Source organism: Tasmannia lanceolata, unplaced genomic scaffold (genome assembly GCF_043159265.1).
Source record: "Tasmannia lanceolata isolate RefF3 unplaced genomic scaffold, GAP_Taslan_0.1 ptg000003l, whole genome shotgun sequence".
NCBI lineage: Eukaryota > Viridiplantae > Streptophyta > Magnoliopsida > Canellales > Winteraceae > Tasmannia > Tasmannia lanceolata.
Window position 1 is genome coordinate 1,423,878 of NW_027518680.1, and position 23,645 is coordinate 1,447,522.

Here is a 23,645-nt window from a genome sequence, read left to right on the forward strand (position 1 = left end):
GCTTATGGTCATCCGCCAAACCGGCAAAGAACAATTCGAGCAAGCTTCTAGGCTGAGACAATCAACTCCAAGGGCAAATACAAATCTCATTGTACCTACCCAAAGGGGGTGGAAATATCATCCCCTACAGTTAAATTTTCAAATATAAAAATTACAATTTTTTTTATTGCTTTAAAATATTCAACAGCAATTTTAGGCTGAAATTCAGCTTCTTTTCCGGTGAAAACCGGTTTTCAGATCATTCCATCAGCCAGAACATAGCTATTTAATTGAGAAAAGATAATATCACAAGAATTTAAATAACCATTTGAAGAGATGATCATACCATCCCATCTCTCACCAGCTCTTCCAAACCATTTCTAAGCCTCTCAGCAGCAACAGCACAATCAGTCTCAGTCAATCCCCCAAAAGAAATCCGAATAAATCCTGGCCCTCCGCTTGCACTCCCAGGGATCACGACCACTCGATGCTTCTGCACTAACCAGCGGACGACCCCAAAATCATCATTGGAGTATTTCTCTGGAAGCTTTGCCCAGAGGTAGATGGCACCCTCACCGCCCTTCACCGCATCCTCTCCGAGGGGGGAGAGTGCATCACGGAGAAGTTCTCTGTTCTTGACAAGGTTCTTGACTCTGTCTTTGATCCAATCGGGTCCTTCTTCTAGAGAGTAGAGTGCCAGACGCTGCCCAATAATGGAGGCACAGATGGGTATGTTGTCTTGGACTTTGAGGAGCTGATCAGCAAGACCCTCCACCTCCGTAGGGTATGCTATCTGTAACATGTGAGCAATCATTTTATCGCTGTAATTGTGAGTCAATACATTTTCCAAACTTACATGAATGCAAAAACAATATGAAACATATAAGAACATGAAGAATGGTTAAAATTTACCACCCTTGGATCAGATGGTGGGATGGCAGTAAGTTTGGCCTACCACATGCTAGATATACAGAACTGATTTGCGGGCCGAGACATTTCCCGCTAGTACCTTGTGCTAAGCTCATGACTATTGTAATTGTGATCTGAATCGTGGGGATAGAACCATATACTGAATGTATGGTGTAAATCATATAAACAAGATCTATTATCTTTACATAATAAACAAAAGGTGATAAAAATATGCATACTTGAAGACTGGAGAGCTCAAGCACAAGAAGAACTCAATGTACCTAATAAGATATGAGTATCTTAATTGTACTCATGTAGTGATAGGAGTGGACCAGCCCTGTCTCTCTACATAGAGTTAAAACCAAACACACCATTGACTCAAAATTGTTTTGGAACTGTTCAAGTAATCAAGTAAACCAACAGAGATTCAAACTGAATTTCAGGCACAACTCGAGAAAGAGTTAACAAGTTTTTTTTCTCAATTATTTCAAGTTTTCATGTTTTCCGCAAAGTACTCTAGTTAAACCTGTAAATGACCCTCAAGTTCTATTGATTTTTTCATGTTTTATACTGCAAAATTCTTCTCAATGGTTTCATACCCGAAAGTCCTGTGTCTTAAAGTAAAAGCTCCTCAACCTCTCAAGGACACTCTCATCATTGGAATGCAACCCCGAAATTTTTTATTATTGTCAGATCAGAGAGGGACAAAGTAAAGTGTCTACACAAAGATCTAGCTGTGGGGAAATGGCATTACACAAATGCAGATGCTATAAAGATTCATCAAATATATGACTAGATGCTGATAGATTGTTCCAGAAATAGTTTATTTTATATGTCCATGAATGGAAAGGATAACTGAATCCACATCCATATCATCAGAAGATTAATGTTTAATCGTAGTTGATACTCATCATCACTACGAAATCAGAACATGAGAAGTGTGCCTCCAACTACAGGAAAGAATCTGAAACTGTTGACTTTTTTCTTATGAAGAAATCATGACCATATAATTGTATATGAAAATGAACATAAAGAGCCAAAAGCTCTACTTACATATCCAACTCGCCATCCCATCATCCCGTAAGCTTTAGAGAAGGAGAAAATATTGACTATGTGGTTGCCCTCTATACAGGAATGCTTCAATCCATCGTACATAAAGTACCTGCAATGCAGTAGAAATAACAGATACTATTATATAAAAAAATTAATGAAACAAAAATCCACTGCACCATAAGAAATAATGAAGGTCTCCTTGTCAAAAAAAAAAAAAACAGAGATTAAAAAAAAGAATCATCGATAAAAGATCTAATCATGGTAACTAGAAATTTATAATAAAAAATATCAATAGAATGATTACAATCACAAACTATGACCTGTGATAAGATCCTGGGGAAGGAGAACTTTTCCATGTGCTTCTCATGTCATGAACACTTGATGTCTTCATAGTTTTTCATTTTTCAATTATTGCGAACAGAGGATGAGAAGAACTTCATAGAAATTGCACAGATAAGGCCAGTATATACTTACTCATAGGTATTATCTACAACGAGCCAAGAACCAGCCCTTTCACACATATCTGAAATTCTCTGGATAAAACAAAGAAGGAATAGTTAGAAAGAATGAAACAGATGAGATAGGAACAGACCCTGCAAGTCAGTTCCAATTCATTTCCAGAGTCATGCACACACCTGCTCAAATGTGAGAAGTCTGCACGCACGCACGCACGTGTATATATATATATATATATATATATATATATATATATAGAGAGAGAGAGAGAGAGAGAGAGAGAGAGAGAGAGAGAGAGAGAGAGAGAGAGATACCCTGAGAAGAGGCTCTGGAATGTAGGTTCCAGATGGGTTGCCAGGATTTACAACGGTTACGAGCTTGGGGATTGGTTTATTCTCTTCCTTTGATAGAATCCTTTCTAACCAGTCTACAAAATCACCAAATATACATACAAAATGGAAATTAAGGAGAAGAAACTGAACAATAGGACAGTCCAAAATGGGCTTGAGCCAACAAAGGCTATTTCTTTATGGTTCATCCAAGTTCATTGGCATATTTGGTGACAGAACAGGAAAAAGTTAAATAAAAAAAGACAAGTTTTTGGTTCTTTTTTTTTTTACTATTATTAATTGAAGACAAAGGAGAGTTAAGGACCACATTATCAAATAGAAGGAAGAATTGCTTTTCTTGGTTCTGATCAAACTTCATATTTTTTAGCTTACAAGTCTGAGTATACACACTTAGATTTTCAAATTCTAATCTCATTGTTTCAGTTCTAGCAGCAAACTTATCAATCAGCACAGGGATGCAAGCAGTTCCCGCAAGTAATATAACTCTTCCCACAAAGCACAGAGATTATTGTTGAAACAAGAATATAATTTCAAACAGCTTATAAGCCCGTGATTTCACCTGAAGAGTAAGTTTCACTTAATGTTTCCCATACTTTTTTGTCATATCAGGGAGCAACACATATGTATTAACTTTGAGTTCCATATTGGTAGTTTCTCTAAGACACTCTTCATATTTACAATTACATAGGTCCACTTTCAGTTAGACACTTCAACTTTCCCTTGCACCAAGAGCTGCCTTCACAAATTGAGCCCATAGAAGAGGGCCCATTCAATTTGAAAGATGAAGATGCAACCCCAACATCTCCATGTTGTTTGAATGACTAGGTGTATTTTTCACTCAAGATGGAGATTCACAAATTGGACAACAACTGGTCTACAGTCTACACAAATAAGGCAATACAAGTAGATCACAAATAGAGCAGACATCAAGTCACCAACCTTGAACCCACAACCAGCAAATAGGCCAACAAGTCACTCCTCAAATAGAATCCATGAATAGAACAGCAACCAATAGAACCACCAAACAGGGCGGCTAGACAGCAGAGTCCACATGAAGAAGGCAGTACGCTTATAATACATAAAAAGGGCAACGCACTTGCAAATCAGTGATTAGAGCGGCATAGCCCTCAACAGGCACCATCTAGTAACTCTCATCTTTTATGCATGTTACCGCGACCGTCATCTTCTTTGCACCAATTCCTCCTTCACTTAATACCAAAAGAATAACACCTTCGATAGCACTCAGCCCCTCACTAGGGCACGAAAACACAGTGAACCTCATGTTAACATGGATCTGATACCATGTTAACATAAAAGAAAAATAAATAAATCTTGAGAGGTAACTTGCCACGGCGTAGAGTGAGAGGAAGCGGAGAATAAGAAAGAGGAAAGAATTTGGGGGTTTTGAAATGTAAACCTCACAACTCCCAAGGGTTGCTATACATATTTATTTAAATAATCATAATTATATTAATGACATTATGTGATGGCCCTAGCTCAACTCAACACAACTCAACTTAGGCTATGTCCCAAACTAGTTGGGGTCGGCTAATGAATCCTTTAGAAAATTTTCAGGAAGAAGGTGAAAGAATCCAGGCTCAAATTGACTAAGTCTAATCCTGACCCTAGCTGGGTTCGTCTACATTATCAAAACAAGTTTCAAATGGGTAAAATTGAGAAGCTTTCGTAGGAAATAAATAAGTAGGACAAAGACATTAATGAAACCCTCTAAAGAGTAATTCACTAATTGAGGGGGCATAAACAAATTCTAAAAGAATCAGTTGGATTTCCAATAAATTTCAGCTATCAAGATGCATGAACACCATCAGAAGTTAGGAAAGACCATTTTTTATCAGCATGTAACACATTGACTTAGAACTTTAGTAACTCAAGCTCCCTTTGAAAACAAAGGCATTAGAAGCTTCTCACCTGCATCTGGCTGAAGTGTCTCAGGATTTCCTGGACCCACCAGTATGTTAGTGACACCTGTCATCTGGAAGGACATGTATGCATTGAAGTAGTATGGTGCAAACATTACTACTGAATCCCCAGGATCACACAATGTCAGCACGAGATCCACAAATGCCTGCAAATCAGATAGAATATTTCTCTTAAAATTTCAGAACTACAAAACACGGATTGACAAATCTAGGCACGGAAAATGAAGCAATTACTTCTTTGAGAGTCATGGATGTCAATTACTTCTTTCACAAAAGATATGCCAATACTCTTTTAAAAGCTGATACATCGTTCTCTTCAATAAATCAGCTCTCAAGAAATAATCCAACATTAGAACTCATTATGCAACTGGATAAGGCATATACATTCAATTAGTTCTAATTAGAGGGTTCTTACCAAACCAATCAGTCAATGCAGGTTTCCCAAATTTGAGTTGGATGGCTAGCTACAACAGCATGTTATCAACCTAGGGCTTATGTCTTCCCTTTCTTTAAAACCCATCCTTATTGGTTATTGCAACCCTTTCTATTCTTTCATTCATCTCTTTTTATCCTTTCCCTGCTCTTTCTTGCCTAAACCTTTTGCTGTCAACTACACGACGATAATTTCATATTTTGAAAATGGTCATATCTTTCCTATTGCGTTTGGAGAAGTTATCCTTTGGTCATCTTGATGGTACTTCTCTAGCTCTATGGTATCACTAGATGCCCATCCGCCGGTTATTGCAACCCTTTCTATTCTTTCATTCATCTCTTTTTATCCTTTCCCTGCTCTTTCTTGCCTAAACCTTTTGCTGTCAACTACACGACGATAATTTCATATTTTGAAAATGGTCATATCTTTCCTATTGCGTTTGGAGAAGTTATCCTTTGGTCATCTTGATGGTACTTCTCTAGCTCTATGGTATCACTAGATGCCCATCCGCCCCATCTTGGTTCCCTTACCATTCTCATTGGAATAGAAGTGAAGAGAAAAATTCATGTTCTTGAATCAGTAAAAGTGTGGATCTGATTTATTGGATAAATCCAAAGAGGAATAATTGTAAGTCATCAGTAGGTTACTGTGTGAAGACGAATGGTTGCCTCATCTCGAGGAGCGGTAAGTTAAAAACTGTTCCTATGTAAGGAAATTGAATACAAATCAATGGTTGCTATTACTGCTGAATAAACACATTTCCATTACCTAATGAGTGTACTGAAGTTACTTCTATATGCTTGTGCTCTTCTCTGCTATTATTAAAATGGAATTAGATTGTGGGTCGAATCTACTCTTTCACATTGAAAATTTTCACTGTTTTGTGCCTGAGAAGATAGCGGATGGTGAATTGGGTCCAAAATATTTCGACTCAGGATCAAGTGGTTGACAGATTCAGAAAGGCTTTTACGGTATTTTGACATCAATTTTAGTGAACCAGCTATCTATCAAGGAAAATTACTAGCTTAAGGGGGCTGTTAGAATTTATATATTTGGGAGTAGAAGGGCAGTGCCTGGTTTAATTTTTTTACAAGTTGATTCTCATTCCTTTTAAATAGGCCATTTGACTTGTGCTTTAATTAAAGAGAAAATGTGTCCATCTTGATCTCCAACGACTGTCTCTCATTAATTCTTCCCTTGTATTTATTCAATACCTCCAGTTTCTATGACTAGGCCAGTGAAATAATTCTTCAGCCCCTAAAGAATTTCATTGTTATGGAAGCGTTACTAAGTCGGTACTCAGACTTGTATGTCAGTAGCATTTCTAGAGCTTCTTCTAGACTTCTAAGTTAACAGTAAATGTGAAAGAAAGGTTACAACAGGGAGGAAACAAACTTCTACCAGTTGATTATATCAAGCCCTCATAACACCCAGGGCTTCTGGTTTGCTATCTAAAAACCATATGGTTCTCAACCTTGGTGCAAACAAGCAACAGTGGCTTCCTATGATGTCATTAGTGGTTGGTCACTCTATAAATAATAGATGAATAAATTAAAAATCAAGAGAAAAATTAGGAAGAAAAAAAAAGAGAAATGACAATATAGAGAATGTAAATGGCGTTAATGGAGGCCAGAGTTCCATAACACGTTCCCATTGAAGTATAATGTTTCCTTGGACATTGAAAAAGGATAATTGGGTCTGAAACCTGTGGGAGATTTTATCCAACATCAATCTTGAAGTAGAAATATCTTAATTATCTTACTGAATATACTATGCAAGGGACAATAACAATAGGTGACATGAATCTTGAAGTAGAAATATCTTAAATAGATTACTGAATAAACTCTCAAAGGGACAATAACAATAGGTAATTATCTTAATAAGGTTGCATCTAAGTTATGTGAAAATATGAAAGCCCACAAACTATCCAAGGGAGAATAACAATAGGTACCCATTATCTTAATAAGGTTACATCTTATTTATGAGAAAATATGAAAGCCCAGGGTTGCTCACCTGATTCGCACCCGCAGTAACAACGACTGAAGACTTGTGCAAACCATTCTCTCTACGTAACTGCAACATGGACAAACATAAGTAAACGTACAGATAGGTAAATGTCTAATGATACACTTCCATTAGAAGAATCTAAATAATCATATAGTCTAAAGCACTGGGTTTGCAACAAGTTATTACTTTTCATACTGAAGGAATATTACTAATGCAAGTTCTTGAGATTTCGAGATGAAGGTTTCTCCAATATATGACTTATTTGTACCTTAATTAAATAATGCTCCCTGGGACCATGCACATGTCATTTTCATATTTACAAAATGAATGGAGATCAAAATAAAAATTCGAAAAACGTATTTTTTAATGGAAATTATAGTTTTCTTACAATGGAAATATTAAATAAAAACGCTAACCATTTTCTTGATATTTCCCTCAGTTGGGAGCAAATATTTTGACCCTTTTCAGGCTCTGTGTTATGTTACGTTATTTTTTATACATGCACAGATATTTCGGGTAACATGTTATTTTTCAGGCATGGCTACATGCTGGCGCTGGAAATATGCATATAATCATTTCTTCCTAAACGAGTGCATCTATATCAATTAAAAAGAATAACAAAAGGAAAGGAAAACGATGAATAAAACCATACACCCGAACAATGCAGGATGAATAAATAGGAAAAGAAAAAGCACTCCTCTAATAGCATGAAAGGAAATTAGATGTAGTAGAAGAGTGAAGAAGCAGCCAATGAAGCACGGGTACGGGTGCGACACGATACGGGTACGTGATTTAAAAAAAAAAAGGATACGGGTACGTTGGGGTACGCTGAATATAATATATATATATATATATATATATATATATATATATATATAGAGAGAGAGAGAGAGAGAGAGAGAGAGAGAGAGGAAAGTGTTGGTGAGCTTAAGCGGCCAATCACATTGGGGCCTACTTTGTTAGGATGATCCAAAGCATTCATTTGAAAGGCCCTTACATAGATGGGGTGTGTACCAAAAATCAGCTCCATAGGATCATCCTAACCCATCCATTTGTGGAGGTCAAAATGGACAGACATTATTTGTCCACAAATCTGCCCATTTTTGTCCTCCACAAATGGAGGGGTTAGGATGATCCTATGGAGCTGATTTTTGGTACACACCCTATCTATGATAGGGCCTTGCAAATGAATGGTTTGGATCACCACAGAAAATGTGGGACCCATGTGATTGGGGCACTTAAGCTCACCATAAGTTTGGTGAGCTTAAGCTCACCAACACTTTCCTCATATATATATATTTTGTTAAAGAATTCAAACAATTTAATTGGAGAACGATCAAATAACAATAAGTCAATAACATCACCAAAATCTAATATTACTTCTAAGTTGTTAGGTTTTTAATTATGGGATACATATATATTATAGATGTTTTGATATATTCAACCCCCCTTTTGTTAATTGAGACAACCCCTCTATTGTAAATCTGTAATTTTCGATTTACATTGAACCGGGTGCGCACCCGATACGTACACAAACCCAAGTGCGTACCCGGTACGCACCCAAAGAGTAGCCAAGAGCAACCCGCACCCGACACGGGTACGTGGGCCTCTGGAGAGTACCCGTGCTTCTTAGGAAGCGGCCACACATAACGAGCTCCATTGCATTGTGGGGAAGTACAACAGGAAACTAGATGTAGTAGAAGAGTGAAAAAGTACATAACGAGCTCCGTTGCATTGTAGGGAAGTACAACCTTTGCAGATTCAATTTAAAAAACCAGAGAGAGCTTGATGAGAGCAAAGAAGAAGCACTGAGCCCAAGTAGAGATAGAGATCCTAGGCCAAATGGTTTCTATATAGCCTGTTTGTTTTTAAGACAGTAAAAAACTTTTTTTTTGAATGGTGATGTAGGCTAAGACAGTAGAAAACTTAATTGAAAGAAAAACAAGAAATAATGAACATGGATCTCAGAAAAGATGATATATTGTATAACGTCTTTTTTTCTTTGGGAAAGCAAGGAAAAAGTGGTTGGGAAAGCAACAAGATCCTCTTTGTTAGATCATCCTAAAATGTTTTGATGGATATTGGGGGCAACATATCAACGAGCAACTATTGTTGGGTATTACTACCACTCTACCTCGTATGGTGGTAGTAATGACTTAAAATTTTCGTAATACGTGTGTGGGGCCTATTTAAAACACTCATAACTTAAAGAACTAAAGTGATTTTAATGAGAAAACACCGCAATACCCCTCCTATAACTTAAACGACTTAAAAACACCTAAAAGAGACTTATAAATTAGAATATGGGCCCAAGGATGGTCCCCATCAATATGTTTCCTACTATAGCTCATGTAGTTTTCTTCCTCCTTATGAAGGCATTTGATCCTCCCTCAATATTGTCGTTCTATCTCATCCATGTAGATTGTTCTGGTTCTTCATCAACAAAGATCTACCATTGTACTTGTTTGAGTCGTTGAAAAGAAGTCACTGAATGTAACCAAAAAAATATTCGAGCTAATATCTAGATTGTGATGCTCCATTACCAAGATTCTGTCATGATTCTATAGAGTAACATGCAATTGAGTATCATTTGCTAGGGAACCCTCTTAATTTAACTTACATCGTCCATGAGAGCAGAAAAGGGAGTTATAAGAAAGAATCAAATACCCTTTGTGCTGTAGGGAAGAGTAAGAACTTTAGGGACCTCCTTTTATATAACATGCTTGTTTATAGATGACAATTATTTTAGAATGCGACGGGATAGCTGATTCAAAAGAATACCTTTTCAGTCAATGCCGCCCTAAGCTCCGGAAGACCTTCATCAGCACCGTAACGACTAGTTGAGGGCTCCCGGATAATTTCTTTGATCTTCTCCAAAGCATTTTCAGGTGGTTGCCAATAAACAACACCCTACATCATAATGCCAATGAAGAATGAAAGACCCAAAGTGGATGGTACGAGTTTAAAAAACGGCAGCACTTTCATGTGCATATCTATATATGTATAGGATTATATACCACAATACAGTCATTCATTGATGATATATGTTACAAACTTACAATACCATTTTGAAATTTCCCTTGTTTTCCGACTTCAGCTTTTCTTGGATATAATTTCTCTTTTCTCATTTAAATTGACAAAAATATATTTCAAATGACCACGTTGGAAATTTTTCACTTGGATCAGCCCAGTATCTGCATTTAGCTACATCACGTATTCCCGTGTTGGTTTTGCTCTTACAGAACAAAGTGCTTCGGATCAAACATGTCCAAACCCAAGAGTGCTATTAATGAATCTTGAATTGTTAGAACAGCAATTGAAACAATCACAACCGTGTATTTCTACATGTTATCTTTCTGGGCATAAATTTCTCTGTGTTATTCTTCTGGGCATAAAGGAACCAACAGCAGAAACAGATTCCAACCATGCAGGAAAAAAAAAAAAAAAAAGGGTATAAGAACAAAATTATATAGATATTTTACCATTCTCGAGACAATCAGTACAAAAGGAAGAATAAGACATTACAAAGTGGCATATAAAAAACAGACCTGAGCCAGAGAAATTGCATCTTTGGATCCACGGACCAGTTCCTGTATCTGCACAAACAACCCCACAACTAACTAATTGGCCATGAAAAAAAAAAAAAAAAACAAGAACCACATATCAAATCAAGAACAGATTTTCATGGCATATAGGGATTGAGGCAAAACCCTAAAAAATGAATTAAAATCAATACCTGAACCATGACTGGAGTGTCGGTCTCCAAAACCCTCTTCGCAAGCTTTGCACAAGTCCCCATCTTGCTTCCTTTCCTCAAAGACGAGCTATTACAAAAGGCAATAAAAACTCATGAATTCTAGGAAAAGAAAAAGGGAAAAGGGCAAAAAAAAAACCCAAATTTCCATAGAAAGGGGGTCCACACTCCACACCTACCTAAAAGCGAAGAACTTCTCAGCTACCAATCTTTCAGCAACATCACCCAACCAGGAGGATTGATAAAAAAACACAAACAAAAAGGCTAAAAAGACAAAACCCTTTCCAGCATCTTTTGACCTCACAAAAAAGCCCTTTTTTTTTAGAATAGCCGCCTCAAATGTTGACAAATCTCACAGATAAATATCAGATTAGATTATAAAATCTTCCTTGTTTAGAATAATCTGTAATCTTCAAAACTCGATGACTTTTTTACCAGATTCCTCGCCCTAAAAATATTAAAAAATAAATCTTTTATCAGATTTCCATATATTCCCCCTCAAACTATCTACTTTTTTTCAAAAGTAATAGCTGAGGGATGAATTTTCCCCAATCTTTCTCCAGGAAAAAAAAAAACAATAAAGAGATAATCAGATGATTTCGATGTTTCGTGAACAATTCTTTTTCTTTTTCTTTTTTTCCTTTTTTCTTGCTCTTTGTTTGGTGGAGAACAGACAAAGATTTGAGGAATTATTCGAGAAGCCGTTTGATTTTCGCATTTACGGACAAAAACGAGTGATGTTTCGAAGACGGGGTTGTGTTACTGGTTATTGTAACGTGGCCGTTATTCAATCGTGTGTGAGCACCTCCAATACGCTCCGGTTGCTTTATTTGTACGAAACGATGCATCCGCTCTCGTTTTTTTGATAACGACACTTCTTACTTTATTTTTGAAGGGAAAGTGCCTCGTAAATTGCGTTTTGTTTATGAAATGATAGGTGGCTTGTGGTTCAACCTTTCTCAGCTGGTGCCGTCAGTTAAAAATATTGTTCTACCCTCGGGTCTCTTTCTTTGCTGATAGATCTATTTGTCTTCTTCATCCGCTCTGAGTGAGCCGGAGACCACAAGAGACGAAGAAGAAGGAAAAAAAAAAAATCGACGCCAAAAAGATAGAAGACGCCAGAAAAATGGATGAAAAAGAAGGGAAACAATCGACACCGGGAAAAATAGAAGACACTGGTGGAGAGTGATTAGCTCTTCTTGTTCATGAATAAACTAAAATTATAAGCCGATGAATTTAGTTATAAGCAGAGTGTGTGTACGAATGTGAAGGGTGTGATTTCAATACCGCCATAACTGTGAGTCTAGTTTCTATGTTACAAGTGCCATTTTAAATTTTAACATTGTTATTTAAACGTTCATTGCCATTATGATCCAAAAGCCATTTGTTCCCTTTTTTACATTTACTTGATGTTGGTAAGTTTCCTTGTTTCCCACATACGGTGGGAGGTTAAAAAAAGAAATTGATTTTTTAGGTTTTAGTATAAAACGTAAGGTATAAAATGTAAGAGATGGTTTTCCCTTAGGGCGCGAAAACGAGAGAGAAGAAAGATAAAGGGGGAGAAGGAGAGAGAATCGTCTTAGTTTTTCCCTACGGATTTTACTTGGGTTGCTCATATGTACGGTCTTGGTTGAGAGAACATGGAAAGAGCTGTAATTTGCGGTATGTATATTGTTTTCTCATAGTGGAAGATTGTGTTCTCGCTTGTGGATGTAGGTATCTTGGCTAAACCACATAAAACTTGGCGTTCATCTTGTGTTTTGCTTTTGTTTCTATTTTTCCATTTGTTTATACACAGACGAATCAAATTTAGCCAACACGTTTTTTTCAACACACTAACCCTTAACACCGTGAAAACGTAGGCTATGATACCGGCACTAACTCCAACTCCTCTAAAATCACTTTAGTTGATTGGCTAGACGCGTACACGAACTGTTAAAGTGTAAAAGATTAAATAACATCATCTCCAACAGCTTAGGTTTTTTGAGTAATTGATAGTTTCACATGGTATCAGAGCAAAGGTCCCAAGTTCAAAACTCCTTGATATTAAAAATCCACATGTGCCATGTGTAGGCCTACCCTAGAAAGAGGGGCCACACATGAGTGGGGAGTGTTAAAAGTATAAAAGATTAAAAAACTCCATCTCCAACTGCTTAAGCTTTCGGAGTAATTGGTAGTTTAACATGGTATTAAAGCAAAGCTCCTGAGTTCAAAACTCCTAGATATTAAAAATCCACATGTAATACCCAACCCAAAAGAGGGTCCACATGTAGGCCAACCCTAGAAAGAGGGGCCACACGTGAGGGGGAGTGTTAAAGTATAAAAGATTAAATAACTTCATCTCCAACGACTTAAGAAGCTTCTAGCGTAATTGGTAGTTTCACAGGAACTCCTCTTCACTCCACAAGCTCCAAAAGATTCCTTGCTAAGCACTATCTTTATAACAATAAGAGAAAATCTAGCTTGTTGACTCTATCATCTCTTTTGGTACACTTAGTACATGCATGCGGTGGCTTCAACCTAGGTCCCATTTGCTTTGGATTTTGATGACTAATTGAGTCCAAAACTAGGTACTACACTCAAAATTACGATCAAGTGTTTGAATCCAGAACGCAGGTGTAGACACCCCATTTTTCTGATTTCGGACTAACGATAAATTGCGCGATGAAGCCTCCAATGATGATCCCCAAAGGCTTCGCATCCTTGAGTGAATCAGCCATTTACCACTTTATAGGCACAGAAAACAGAAAAGATTCCCAAAATCCTGTGACCTAAAAGTACATCCAGAATCAGTCCGAACTTGTCAAAACCAGATTGCAAACACGACCCTGACCTCATCAATTTGAGATTCTAGAGATCAAGTCTGAAAATCGGTGAATACCCATAATATTCCCTGTTTTCACCTGTCTGACTTGACTTACAATTGTAATCCATTACACTAATCGTACGTGGCATTGGGCTACGATCGTAATCTACCTGAGAAAAATTGTAAAAAAACCTAACTTTTAGTTCCACATCGAAAGTTGTGCATATCATCCTTGCTTTCCGAGCCTATAATGAGTAGGTGGGCGGAACATTCAAGGAGAAGCATCTTGGGCTCCTAAGTGCACTTGTGTAGGCTACCCGATGCCCGTTTAGTGTTTTTAGAGCTTGAGCGGCTCTTTGAAGGAGGTTGGAACTGTGCTGGAATCTAACCGGAGCCTTGAAGAATTGGAGTGACGCCCCCATTCGTTGAGGATTATTAGGGGATTTCTCAATCCCTAAGTAATCCACTCCCTTTCTTTATTTCTTTGTGTTGTCATTTAATTAGTAGTTTTACAGTTAGAATAGCTTAGGGTGAAGCCATGGAGCTTGGAGCTCCCTAGACTTTGGGCCCCATGAAAGCTCCCCCAAATAGATGTAAGATAGTGTAATTTGCTTCCCTTTTCCCTTCCCTTTGCCCCTTATGTCCTCCGGCCTTTCTCATGGGCCATAGGGGTTGAGGTTGGGGCTCCCTTGGGGCGCGAAAACGAGAGAGAAGAAAGAGAAAGGGGGAGAAGGAGAGAGAATCGTCTTAGTTTTTCCTTACTGATTTTACCCGGGTTGCTCGTATGTATGGTGTTGGTTGAGAGAACAAGGAAAGAGCTGCAATTTGCGGTATGTATATTGTTTTCTCATAGTGGAACATCGTGTTCTCTCTTGTAGACGTAGGTATCTTGGCTAAACCACATAAAACTCGGCGTTCATCTTGTGTTTTGCTTTTGTTTCTATTTTTTCATTTGCTTATACACAAATGAATCAAATTTAGCCAATGCGTTTTTTTAACACACTAAAACGTAGGCTATGATACCGGCACTAACTCCAACTCCTGTAAAGTCACTTTAGTTGATTGGCTATACGCGTACACGAACTGTTAAAGTGTAAAAGATTAAATAACGCCATCTCCAATGGCTTAGGCTTTTTGAGTAATTGATAGTTTCACATGGTATCAAAGCAAAGGTCCCAAGTTCAAAACTCCTTGATATTAAAAATTCGCATGTGCCAGGCCTACCCTAGAAAGAGGGGCCACATACGAGTGGGGAGTGTTAAAAGTATAAAAGATTAAAAAACTCCATCTCCAACTGCTAAAGCTTTTGAAGTAATTGGTAGTTTCACATGGTATTAGAGCAAAGCTCCTGAGTTCAAAACTCCTAGATATTAAAAATCCACATGTAATACCCAACCCAAAAGAGGGTCCACATGTGCCACATGTAGGCCAACCCTAGAAAGAGGGGCCACGTGAGAGGGAGTGTTAAAGTACAAAAGATTAAATAACTCTCCAACGACTTTAGAAGCTTCTAGAGTAATTGGTAGTTTCACAGGAACTCCTCTTCACTCCACAAGTTACAAAAGATTCCTTGCTAAGCACTATCTTTATAACAATAAGAGAAAATCTAGCTTGTTGACTCTATCATCTCTTTTGGTACACTTAGTACATGCACGAGGTGGCTTCAACCTAGGTCCCATTTGTTTTGGATTTTGATAACTGATTGAGTCCAAAACTAGGTACTAGACTCAAAATTACGACCAAGTGCTTGAATCCAAAACGCAGGTGTAGACACCCCATTTTTCCGATTTCAGACTAACGATAAATTGCCGCGATGAAGTCTCAAATGATGATCCCCAAAGGCTTCTCATCCTTGAATGAATCGGCCATTTACCACTTTATAGGCACAGAAAACAGAAAGATTCCCAAAACCCTGTGACCTAAAAGTACATCCAGAATCAGCCCAAACTTGTCAAAACCAGATTGCAAACATGACCCTGACCTCATCAATCTGAGATCCTAGAGATCAAGTCTGAAAACCGGCGAATACCCATAATATTCCCAGTTTTCACCCGTATGACTTGAGTTACTATTGTAATCTACACTAATCGTATTTGGCATTGGGCTACGATCGTAATATACCTGAGAAAAATTGTTAAAAACCTAACTTTTAGGTCCACATCGATAGTTGTGCAAATCATCCTTGTTTTCCGAGCCTATAATGAGTAGGTGGGCGGAACATTCAAGGAGAAGCATCTTAGGCTCCTAAGTGCACTTGTGTGGGCTACCCTACGCCCCTTTAGTGTTTTTAGAGCTTGAGCGGCTATTTGAAGGAGGTTGGAACTCTGCCGGAATCTAGTCGGAGCCCCGAAGAATTGGAGCGACGCCCCCATTAGCTGAGGAGTATTAGGGGATTTCTCAATCACTAGGTAATCCACTCCCTTTATTTCTTTGTGTTGTCATTTAATTAGTAGTTTTATTATTCTAAGAGTGAAGCTATGGAGCTTGGAGCTCCCTAGACAGACTCCAGGCCCCGTGAAAACTCCCCCAAATAGATGTAAGATAGAGTAATTTGCTTCCCTTTTCCCTCCCCTTTTGCCCCCTTCCATCCTCCGACCTTTCTCATGGGCCAGGTTGGGGCTCCATTGCTCCCGTGTGGCTTAAGGTTGGGGCCTAGGCAGCAATTCCAGCTTCTGTCATGCCTCTTAATCATCCCCAATTTAGGTCATTCGCACTTTCAATGGGCTAGTTGATCTAAACATGGGATTTTACTGACCCTCTCGGAGAGAAAAGTAAAAACCAAGCACTCCCATGTAGAGAATTGGCTTTGATAGCTCTCTGACATCCATGAGATTTCCTGAGGCTTCTTTAGTTTTAACTCAAAATAGTGATTTTTCTCGAATTTTGGCAAGTTTTGGTCCCAGGTCATGACTTACGATTGCAAGTGTTAGAAAGGTTGAAAATTCCTAAGCAAAATCGTTACACATAGTGGAATAATAAACCGTGTAGAACAAAATTTTTGCTCTAACCCAGGATTCCTAGGGATTAATTGATTTTATTGTGATTTAATAAACTCAAGTATAAATACCTTGCTGTAGAAAATAACTCGTCCGCTTGATCTACTCCTCGAAAATTCGTTGCCGATCTAATCGACGTGAAACCGCAAGTTGAATCGATGGATTACTTTTGTTGCACAAAGGATCTTCTATACAACTCTTTGTTCACTTTATAATTTGATTTAGATCAGATTATAATATGAAAATATATATTTAGATCAACGGAGCTTGATTGGATGTTTGTCTTTGACCTAGAAAAGACAAAACTAGTTGATGGAATTGAAAGAGAAGAAAAAGAGAAAGACTTTGAGGTGTCTCTATCAATTTCCAGCAAATTGAATTATGGAAGAGCTGTAGAAAACTCCAGCAATATGTCTTTTATTTATAGAGTTTTCAATTTCCATATGCACAATCCAAAGTTTCTAGAAAAATCTAAAAAAACTAAGGAAACTAGCCACAATTGGAAGCTCCAATTGGGAAGCAAGCAACCCCACAATTTGGAAACCCGCATGTGACGTCCAAGGGTGGCTTGCTTGCTACCCAAGCAACCCTTGGTTGCCCCATGTGGTTCCCAAGTTCTAATTTTGTTTGTTCATTCTTTCTTTATCTCTCTCACTCTCTTTCCAATTTCATCACATTTAATTTGGAAAAATAAATCAAGCAATAATATTCTAAATATTATTTGAATTCCAAATTGATAATGGCACATCGCATGGGGCGTGTGGACATGGTTCCCACGCAAATTCGTCTCATATGGGTTCACTTATCCAATTCAAATTCTCATTGCACTTCACATTTAATTCCCAATTAAATAAATGCAATGCAATCCTATCCAATAGAATTATAGCTCCAATATAATTTATGATATTCCCAAAATTCCCTTATGGTTAATACTTAACCATTTTGGTATTCACAATGTATCCCATAATGCATATACACTATATACATTATGTATATCCTTTCAATGCATCCAATGCCACGCAACTAGTTTGTGTAAGCAACCAAATAAATGCGGGACATCTATTCAATAGATTATAATAGGTCAATCGAGTACTGAGTGAGATCGTAGCAGAGATTTAACAGTAGATCCTGCAGAACCCACAAGTGAGCCCCACTACGAATATTGCTCCATAGCTAATGCTACAATCGCATTGAGTCAGTGGCCTCCATCAAGACGTAACCCTGAAGATAACCTTCAAATCATCATACCCTTAATCACATCAAATGTGCAGGGCCTTTCTCCAAGTCCACATCCACCGAGTTGAGTCCTACGGGAGGTGGACATCAACCACCCCATGGGCTCACTCATGGTATACCTTTCAGTCAAGCAGTGTCGGCCCACTAATGCATTTGCTAAAACCATTTTAAAACTTATTTTATGAAATCCTTTTGATAAACACTTTATCAAATCTACATGGCCATGTATTTTTTTAAGCCTACTGCTCTAACCAAAACCATAGATGTCGGGTATCACTATTGACCTCGAAGGTTTGTCCACACTCCAGTACTACCTTCTGATGACTCTAAGAGAATCACTGTTACATAGACAAAAAATGAGAGACTCGCCAACAGACCAATATGACCCCTCAGGTCAAATGACATATAAATGGTCCTGTTTGGTAGAATAGCTCAACGTTCTCCTGTCCACAAGCTATTATAATGTGATCATATTCAGTACGCAATCTCATTGTTGTACCCATTCTATTTTTGTTAATGTCTACTACCCAAGTGATTGAGATAAGTCACTCCACATCTCTTGCATGTAGGCAAGATAGATGCTAGTTGTATACAGGAGAAGGTGTCCAACCCCAACCCCAACTAGGAACTACTAAGGTCTACAAAGAACATGAATCCCATATCTCCTTGCTCCCTAGGATTTGTGAATCCATGAGCATGTGTTTCCTACTCTGCTATTTAAGGACAAATACGTGTCAATAACAAGTGACATATCATACATATTTAACTTTTAGTACCCATTAATTGTAATGAAAAGAAACATTTTATTGATTAACATGCGAAATATATTGAGTTTTAGGGCATTAACTCTAACAATAAGTTCAAGGTCCAATCGTAAGCCCTAGCGACTTATGATTAGACCATAATAGTTACATCGTAAGTTTGCAATAGAGGCCATAATCTGAATTTCTTATTCTGCAGCTAATCATTCAAATTCCAATAACTAAATTACATTGATTAGGCCTAATTGGACTAGAAGACTGGGTAATCTCAACCATGGGTGGTGCCTAACCTCTTCCACCCATGTAATCATTGCCCTTAACTAGGCTTGGGTAGCAAGACCATGCCTAAATGAATTCACATAGGGTCCTAGGCTCTATCCTAGATGTGATTCTAGTCAATCCCTATCGAATCCATAGTTTGTGAGGGTGAAATAGTGTTAGTTTACATGCTATTCCCTTTTATGATCGGTGGTAGAATACACTAAAATGCAACATTGGCAAAGCCCCAGTCATCTTAACATCCTGTAGAGGCCCCCGCGGGTGGAGTCTCACCCCTCCACAGTAGGTACATGCGTGTGCTTAAATTTGAGTCCAAATAATCAGTTTTGGATTCACAATCATGTTTGACAACCGTGAAAAAATATTCCACGAAACATCTGTTGGGCTATCTGTGAGACATGAGTGAGAGAGGGTGAGAGCGACTTGAGTGGTTGGGAGCATAAAAAAAGCACCTAAAACCAAGGAAAAAAAAACAATTTTAAATAGATATTTTCACTAGTTTTTAAGAGTTTCTTATGCCCTCCACTAGGTCCTAGTCAATTCATTCCCTCTCCCTTCTACTCCTCTCACACTAGTGACGACTATTCCATGGAATAATTTTTCATGGTTGCCAAACGTGACAAGCAGTGATGATGAAACTTTTTGAGGGATACTTAGAAACCTAAAAATCAAGATCTGATATGCAAAAGTTGCATTGATTGGACGGTTGGGATTGTCTGTTGGCCTAGAATTTTGAGCTCATTCATCCAAGTGGTGGCCCTCCAACTCAACCACCAACACCTGTCTTATTCTTAATATCTACGTCAGAGGAAGTAGATATTTTTCTGACATAAAGTTGTTATATCACATGTAAATTATTTCAAAACAACTTAAAATTCAAATCGAGAGGTACTTTGGTAATTTCACGTCGTAAAAAATACATTACCAGTACTGCCCGAAGTATCCTTTTTGTTTGTGTGCGCTAGACTGCTAGTAGTCTAGTACGCACAGACGCTAGAAATAATAAGATTGAGTGAGGGTACTTTAGTCTATAAAATAATCTATACACCCTCCGTCAATTCGTTACTACAAGAGGGTGTTTACTGTAATTTCACGTTATTTATTTCTTTTTCGTTATCCTGAGATTTTGAAGTTTTGAACTGTTTTCCGTCCCGCTCACGCTCCCATTTATTTTAAGGAGCACTATCTCTCAATCCCTCTCTCTGCATTTTTTGTATGGTCGTCCGTACAATTCCCTTCTCCGTTTTCCGGCCATTAAAGGTATCGGAGCTCGGAATTAGGGCAAGGTCGGTAGTTTTCATCTGCATTTTCTTCATCTATTTGTTAATTTTCTTTTGATATGGCTTTGAATTTTACTGCATTTCTCTTATTATGCTATTTTTCTCTGGTTTTTAGACTGTTAGAGTTTCAGCATTTTGCTGAAACATCGATAATCTTGAATGTTCAGATCGTAGATCTGTGATGCGGATGATTTTTTTTTCTCTTATTCACATTTGAATGTCACTGCATTTCTCTTATTGTGTTTTTTTTTTCCGGTTTTGAGACTGTTAGGGTTTCGGCATTTTGCTTGAACATTGATAATCTTGAATGTTCAGATCGTAGATCTGTGATGCGGATGATTTTTCTCTTATTCACGTTTGAATTTCACTGCATTTCTCTTATTATGTTTTTTTTTTCTGGTTTTGAGACTGTTAGGGTTTCGGCATTTTGCTTGAACATTGATAATCTTGAATGTTCAGATCGTAGATCTGTGATGCGGATGATTTTTCTCTTATTCACGTTTGAATTTCACTGCATTTCTCTTATTATGTTTTTTTTTTCTGGTTTTGAGACTGTTAGGGTTTCGGCATTTTGCTGAAACATCGATAATCTTGAAGGTTCAGATCGTTGATCTGTGATGCGGATGATTTTTCTCTTATTCACGTTTGAATTTCACTGCATTTCTCTTATTATGTTTTTTTTCTTCTGGTTTTGAGACTGTTAGGGTTTCGGCATTTTGCTGAAACATCGACAATCTTGAAGGTTCAGATCGTTGATCTGTGATGCGGATGATTTTTCTCTTATTCACGTTTGAATTTCACTGCATTTCTCTTATTATGTTTTTTTTTTTCTTTTCTGGTTTTGAGACTGTTAGGGATTCGGCATTTTGCTGAATCGTCGATAATCTTAAAGGTTCAATCGTTGATCTGTGATGCGGATGATTTTTCTCTTATTCACGTTTGAATTTCACTGCAGTTCTCTTATTATGTTTTTTTCTCTGGTTTTGAGACTGTTAGGGTTTCGGCATTTTGCTGAAACATCGATAGTATTGAACGTTCAGGTCGTTGATCTTTGATGCAGATGATTTTCTATTCACATTTTTTCTTTTCTCTTTTGCTGTCCTTTTCTATTCACATTTTCGCTTCTTTGGATATGGTTGAAAATTTTGGCAAGATGCTCCGGAGAGTTTGGTTATGTATAAATTTTGGTTAAATTGGCATGTAATTTTGTGTCATTTAATGTGTGATGGATCTTGTTCTAAAGCAGATGGGGTTTCCAATGCCATCTATTAAATCGATAAAGATGTATGTTTTCTGCGTCTGCTCTCTTGTTTTTTCTTTTCATATTTATTGATCTTATTATAATTTGCTTTGGCTGCTTTTAATTTTCTACAATTTTTTAGCTTTTCTCAGTATTCTAAAAACCAAACGTTAGCCACTTTTGTCTGTTTCGTATTTGTCCGCGGAGCAATTGAGTTTCCTTGTGACATTTTTCCATAAATATTTGTACACATTATATCTAGGGATTTGCTAGGGTCCATCCAAAAAAGGCATTTCACGGCTGGTCTGTCCCATGTCAGACCAGCCACCTCGTGAATGAAGACAACAGCTTTTGTCTCCACTCACGTGGTGGCTGGCCGGACGTGCGGCAGAGCAGCCGCGAAATGCCTTTCGCGATGGACCCTAGCAATTCCCTTATATATATATATATATATAGGAAAGTGTTGGTGAGCTTAAGCGCCCCAATCACATGGTTCCCACATTTTCTGTGGTGATCCAAACCATTCATTTGCAAGGCCCTATCATAGATAGGGTGTGTACCAAAAATCAGCTCCATAGGATCATCCTAACCCCTCCATTTGTGGAGGACAAAAATGGGCAGATTTGTGGACAAATTATGTCTGTCCATTTTGACCTCCACAAATGGATCGGTTAGGATGATCCTATGGAGCTGATTTTTGGTACACACCCCATCTATGTAAGGGTCTTTCAAATGAATGCTTTGGATCATCCTAACAAAGTAGGCCCCAATGTGATTGGGCGCTTAAGCTCACCATAAGTTTGGTGAGCTTAAGCTCACCAACACTTTCCTCATATATATATATATATATATATATATATATATATATATATTAGGAGGAAGTATAACATAATTGATCATTATTACTATTATTATTATTATTTAAGTGAGGGAGTGAGATGCAATAGGACTCTCTTAAGAGATGATAAGTTACTCTTTACCGTAGGAATTTTCATAAACAAATGTTGCAGGATAGGGAGATTAACCTCATCAAATAGGCAACTGACCATTAACCCACATTCCAAATAAGGATGGATGAGGCTGATGTGCCAAAGATTGCATTCATTACTGACCATGGCTTGTACTACTACCGGGTCATGCTCTTCGACTTAAAAAAAGGTGGAGCGACATACCAGGGGCCAGTGAATAAGTTGTGCAAGGACTAGATCAGCAAGAACATGGAGGTCTACGTCAACAATGTGCTGGTCAAGAGCATGAAAGTCGACCAGCATGTGGCTGACCTCGATGATGCCTACAAATCTTATGAAAGTACAAGATGAGGCTAAATCCGACCAAGTGACGTCGCCATAACATCTCCAGCACCTGGTTTAGTTGAGATGATTTTACTTATTGCATAATGAAACAAGTGTCGACGTGTCAAGGTCTTTGAGGTTGGAGATGCTACAATGACGTCACTAATGAACTCGAGGCCGAGTTCTTGCCAAGTGGAGGGGAATGACGTAGCCATGTCTCCTGAATGCAAGGGACAAGGATTTAAATAAATCATGAACCTTCGGGGTTCTCTGATGGCCCTTCGGTGTGTTATGGGCTCCTGGTGGATTGTTTTTGAGGTTTTCAGTGTCGGAACAACAATCAAAGAAGAAGTTACCAAGTAAAGTTATATTATAAGTTATGAAATGCATCAAACTATGTGATGGACTGCAAAACTTACAAAGTTTTAACTTGATTTGATAGCATCGTCATTTCGGCATGATACATTATGTTTCACCATTATATGATCATATATGTTGTGATATGTATTAGATTTTATGCTGATCTGCAAAGGTTACTCAATAGTATATGAATGAACTTGTTTTAATTACATGTTTTTAGCATGAAACATAGCCAGCAGTTGTATCTTGCTGGGCTAGTTGTAGCTCATTATGTTTAAAATTTCAGATGATGAAGAGCCAGAATTGTTGATTCTAGAGTAATTAAAGTTTATTTGAGCAAGAAGAGAGGGAAAAAGTAGAAGTTGAAAGTCTATGTAAGTTATGCCATGTATATCGTAATGATAGTTTATGTTAAGAGATATTAGATTTTTGTATTAGTATTTCCCAGTGGACTGGAAATACTAATACAAAGAAAGGAAGAGCAAGGATTTGATCATATAAAATGTATCAAAGA

General features: G+C 37.8%; 1 protein-coding gene across 1 annotated transcript; it reads right to left on the reverse strand.

Moving 5' to 3' along the window:
- Positions 1-66: 66 nt before the first annotated feature.
- LOC143847110 (aromatic aminotransferase ISS1-like) lies at positions 67-11,654 on the reverse strand. The gene is made up of 10 exons (XM_077355799.1): positions 11,061-11,654; positions 10,864-10,951; positions 10,676-10,723; positions 9,909-10,037; positions 7,134-7,193; positions 4,677-4,833; positions 2,712-2,824; positions 2,416-2,474; positions 1,942-2,050; positions 67-772 (listed from the first exon to the last, which is right to left on the reverse strand). The coding sequence occupies exons 2-10, from the start codon at positions 10,924-10,926 to the stop codon at positions 320-322; spliced, it is 1,191 nt and encodes a 396-aa protein (XP_077211914.1). The 5' UTR covers positions 10,927-10,951; positions 11,061-11,654; the 3' UTR covers positions 67-319.
- Positions 11,655-23,645: the final 11,991 nt, after the last annotated feature.

Coding starts and splice junctions, on each gene's coding strand:
- LOC143847110 (XM_077355799.1), bottom strand. CDS start 10,926: ATGGGGACTTGTGCAAAGCTTGCGAAGAGGGTTTTGGAGACCGACACT. Junction 2,825..4,676: donor GACACTTCAGCCAGATGCAG/GTGAGAAGCTTC, acceptor GTGATTTTGTAG/ACTGGTTAGAAAGGATTCTA. Junction 773..1,941: donor TGGGATGGCGAGTTGGATAT/GTAAGTAGAGCT, acceptor CACATGTTACAG/ATAGCATACCCTACGGAGGT.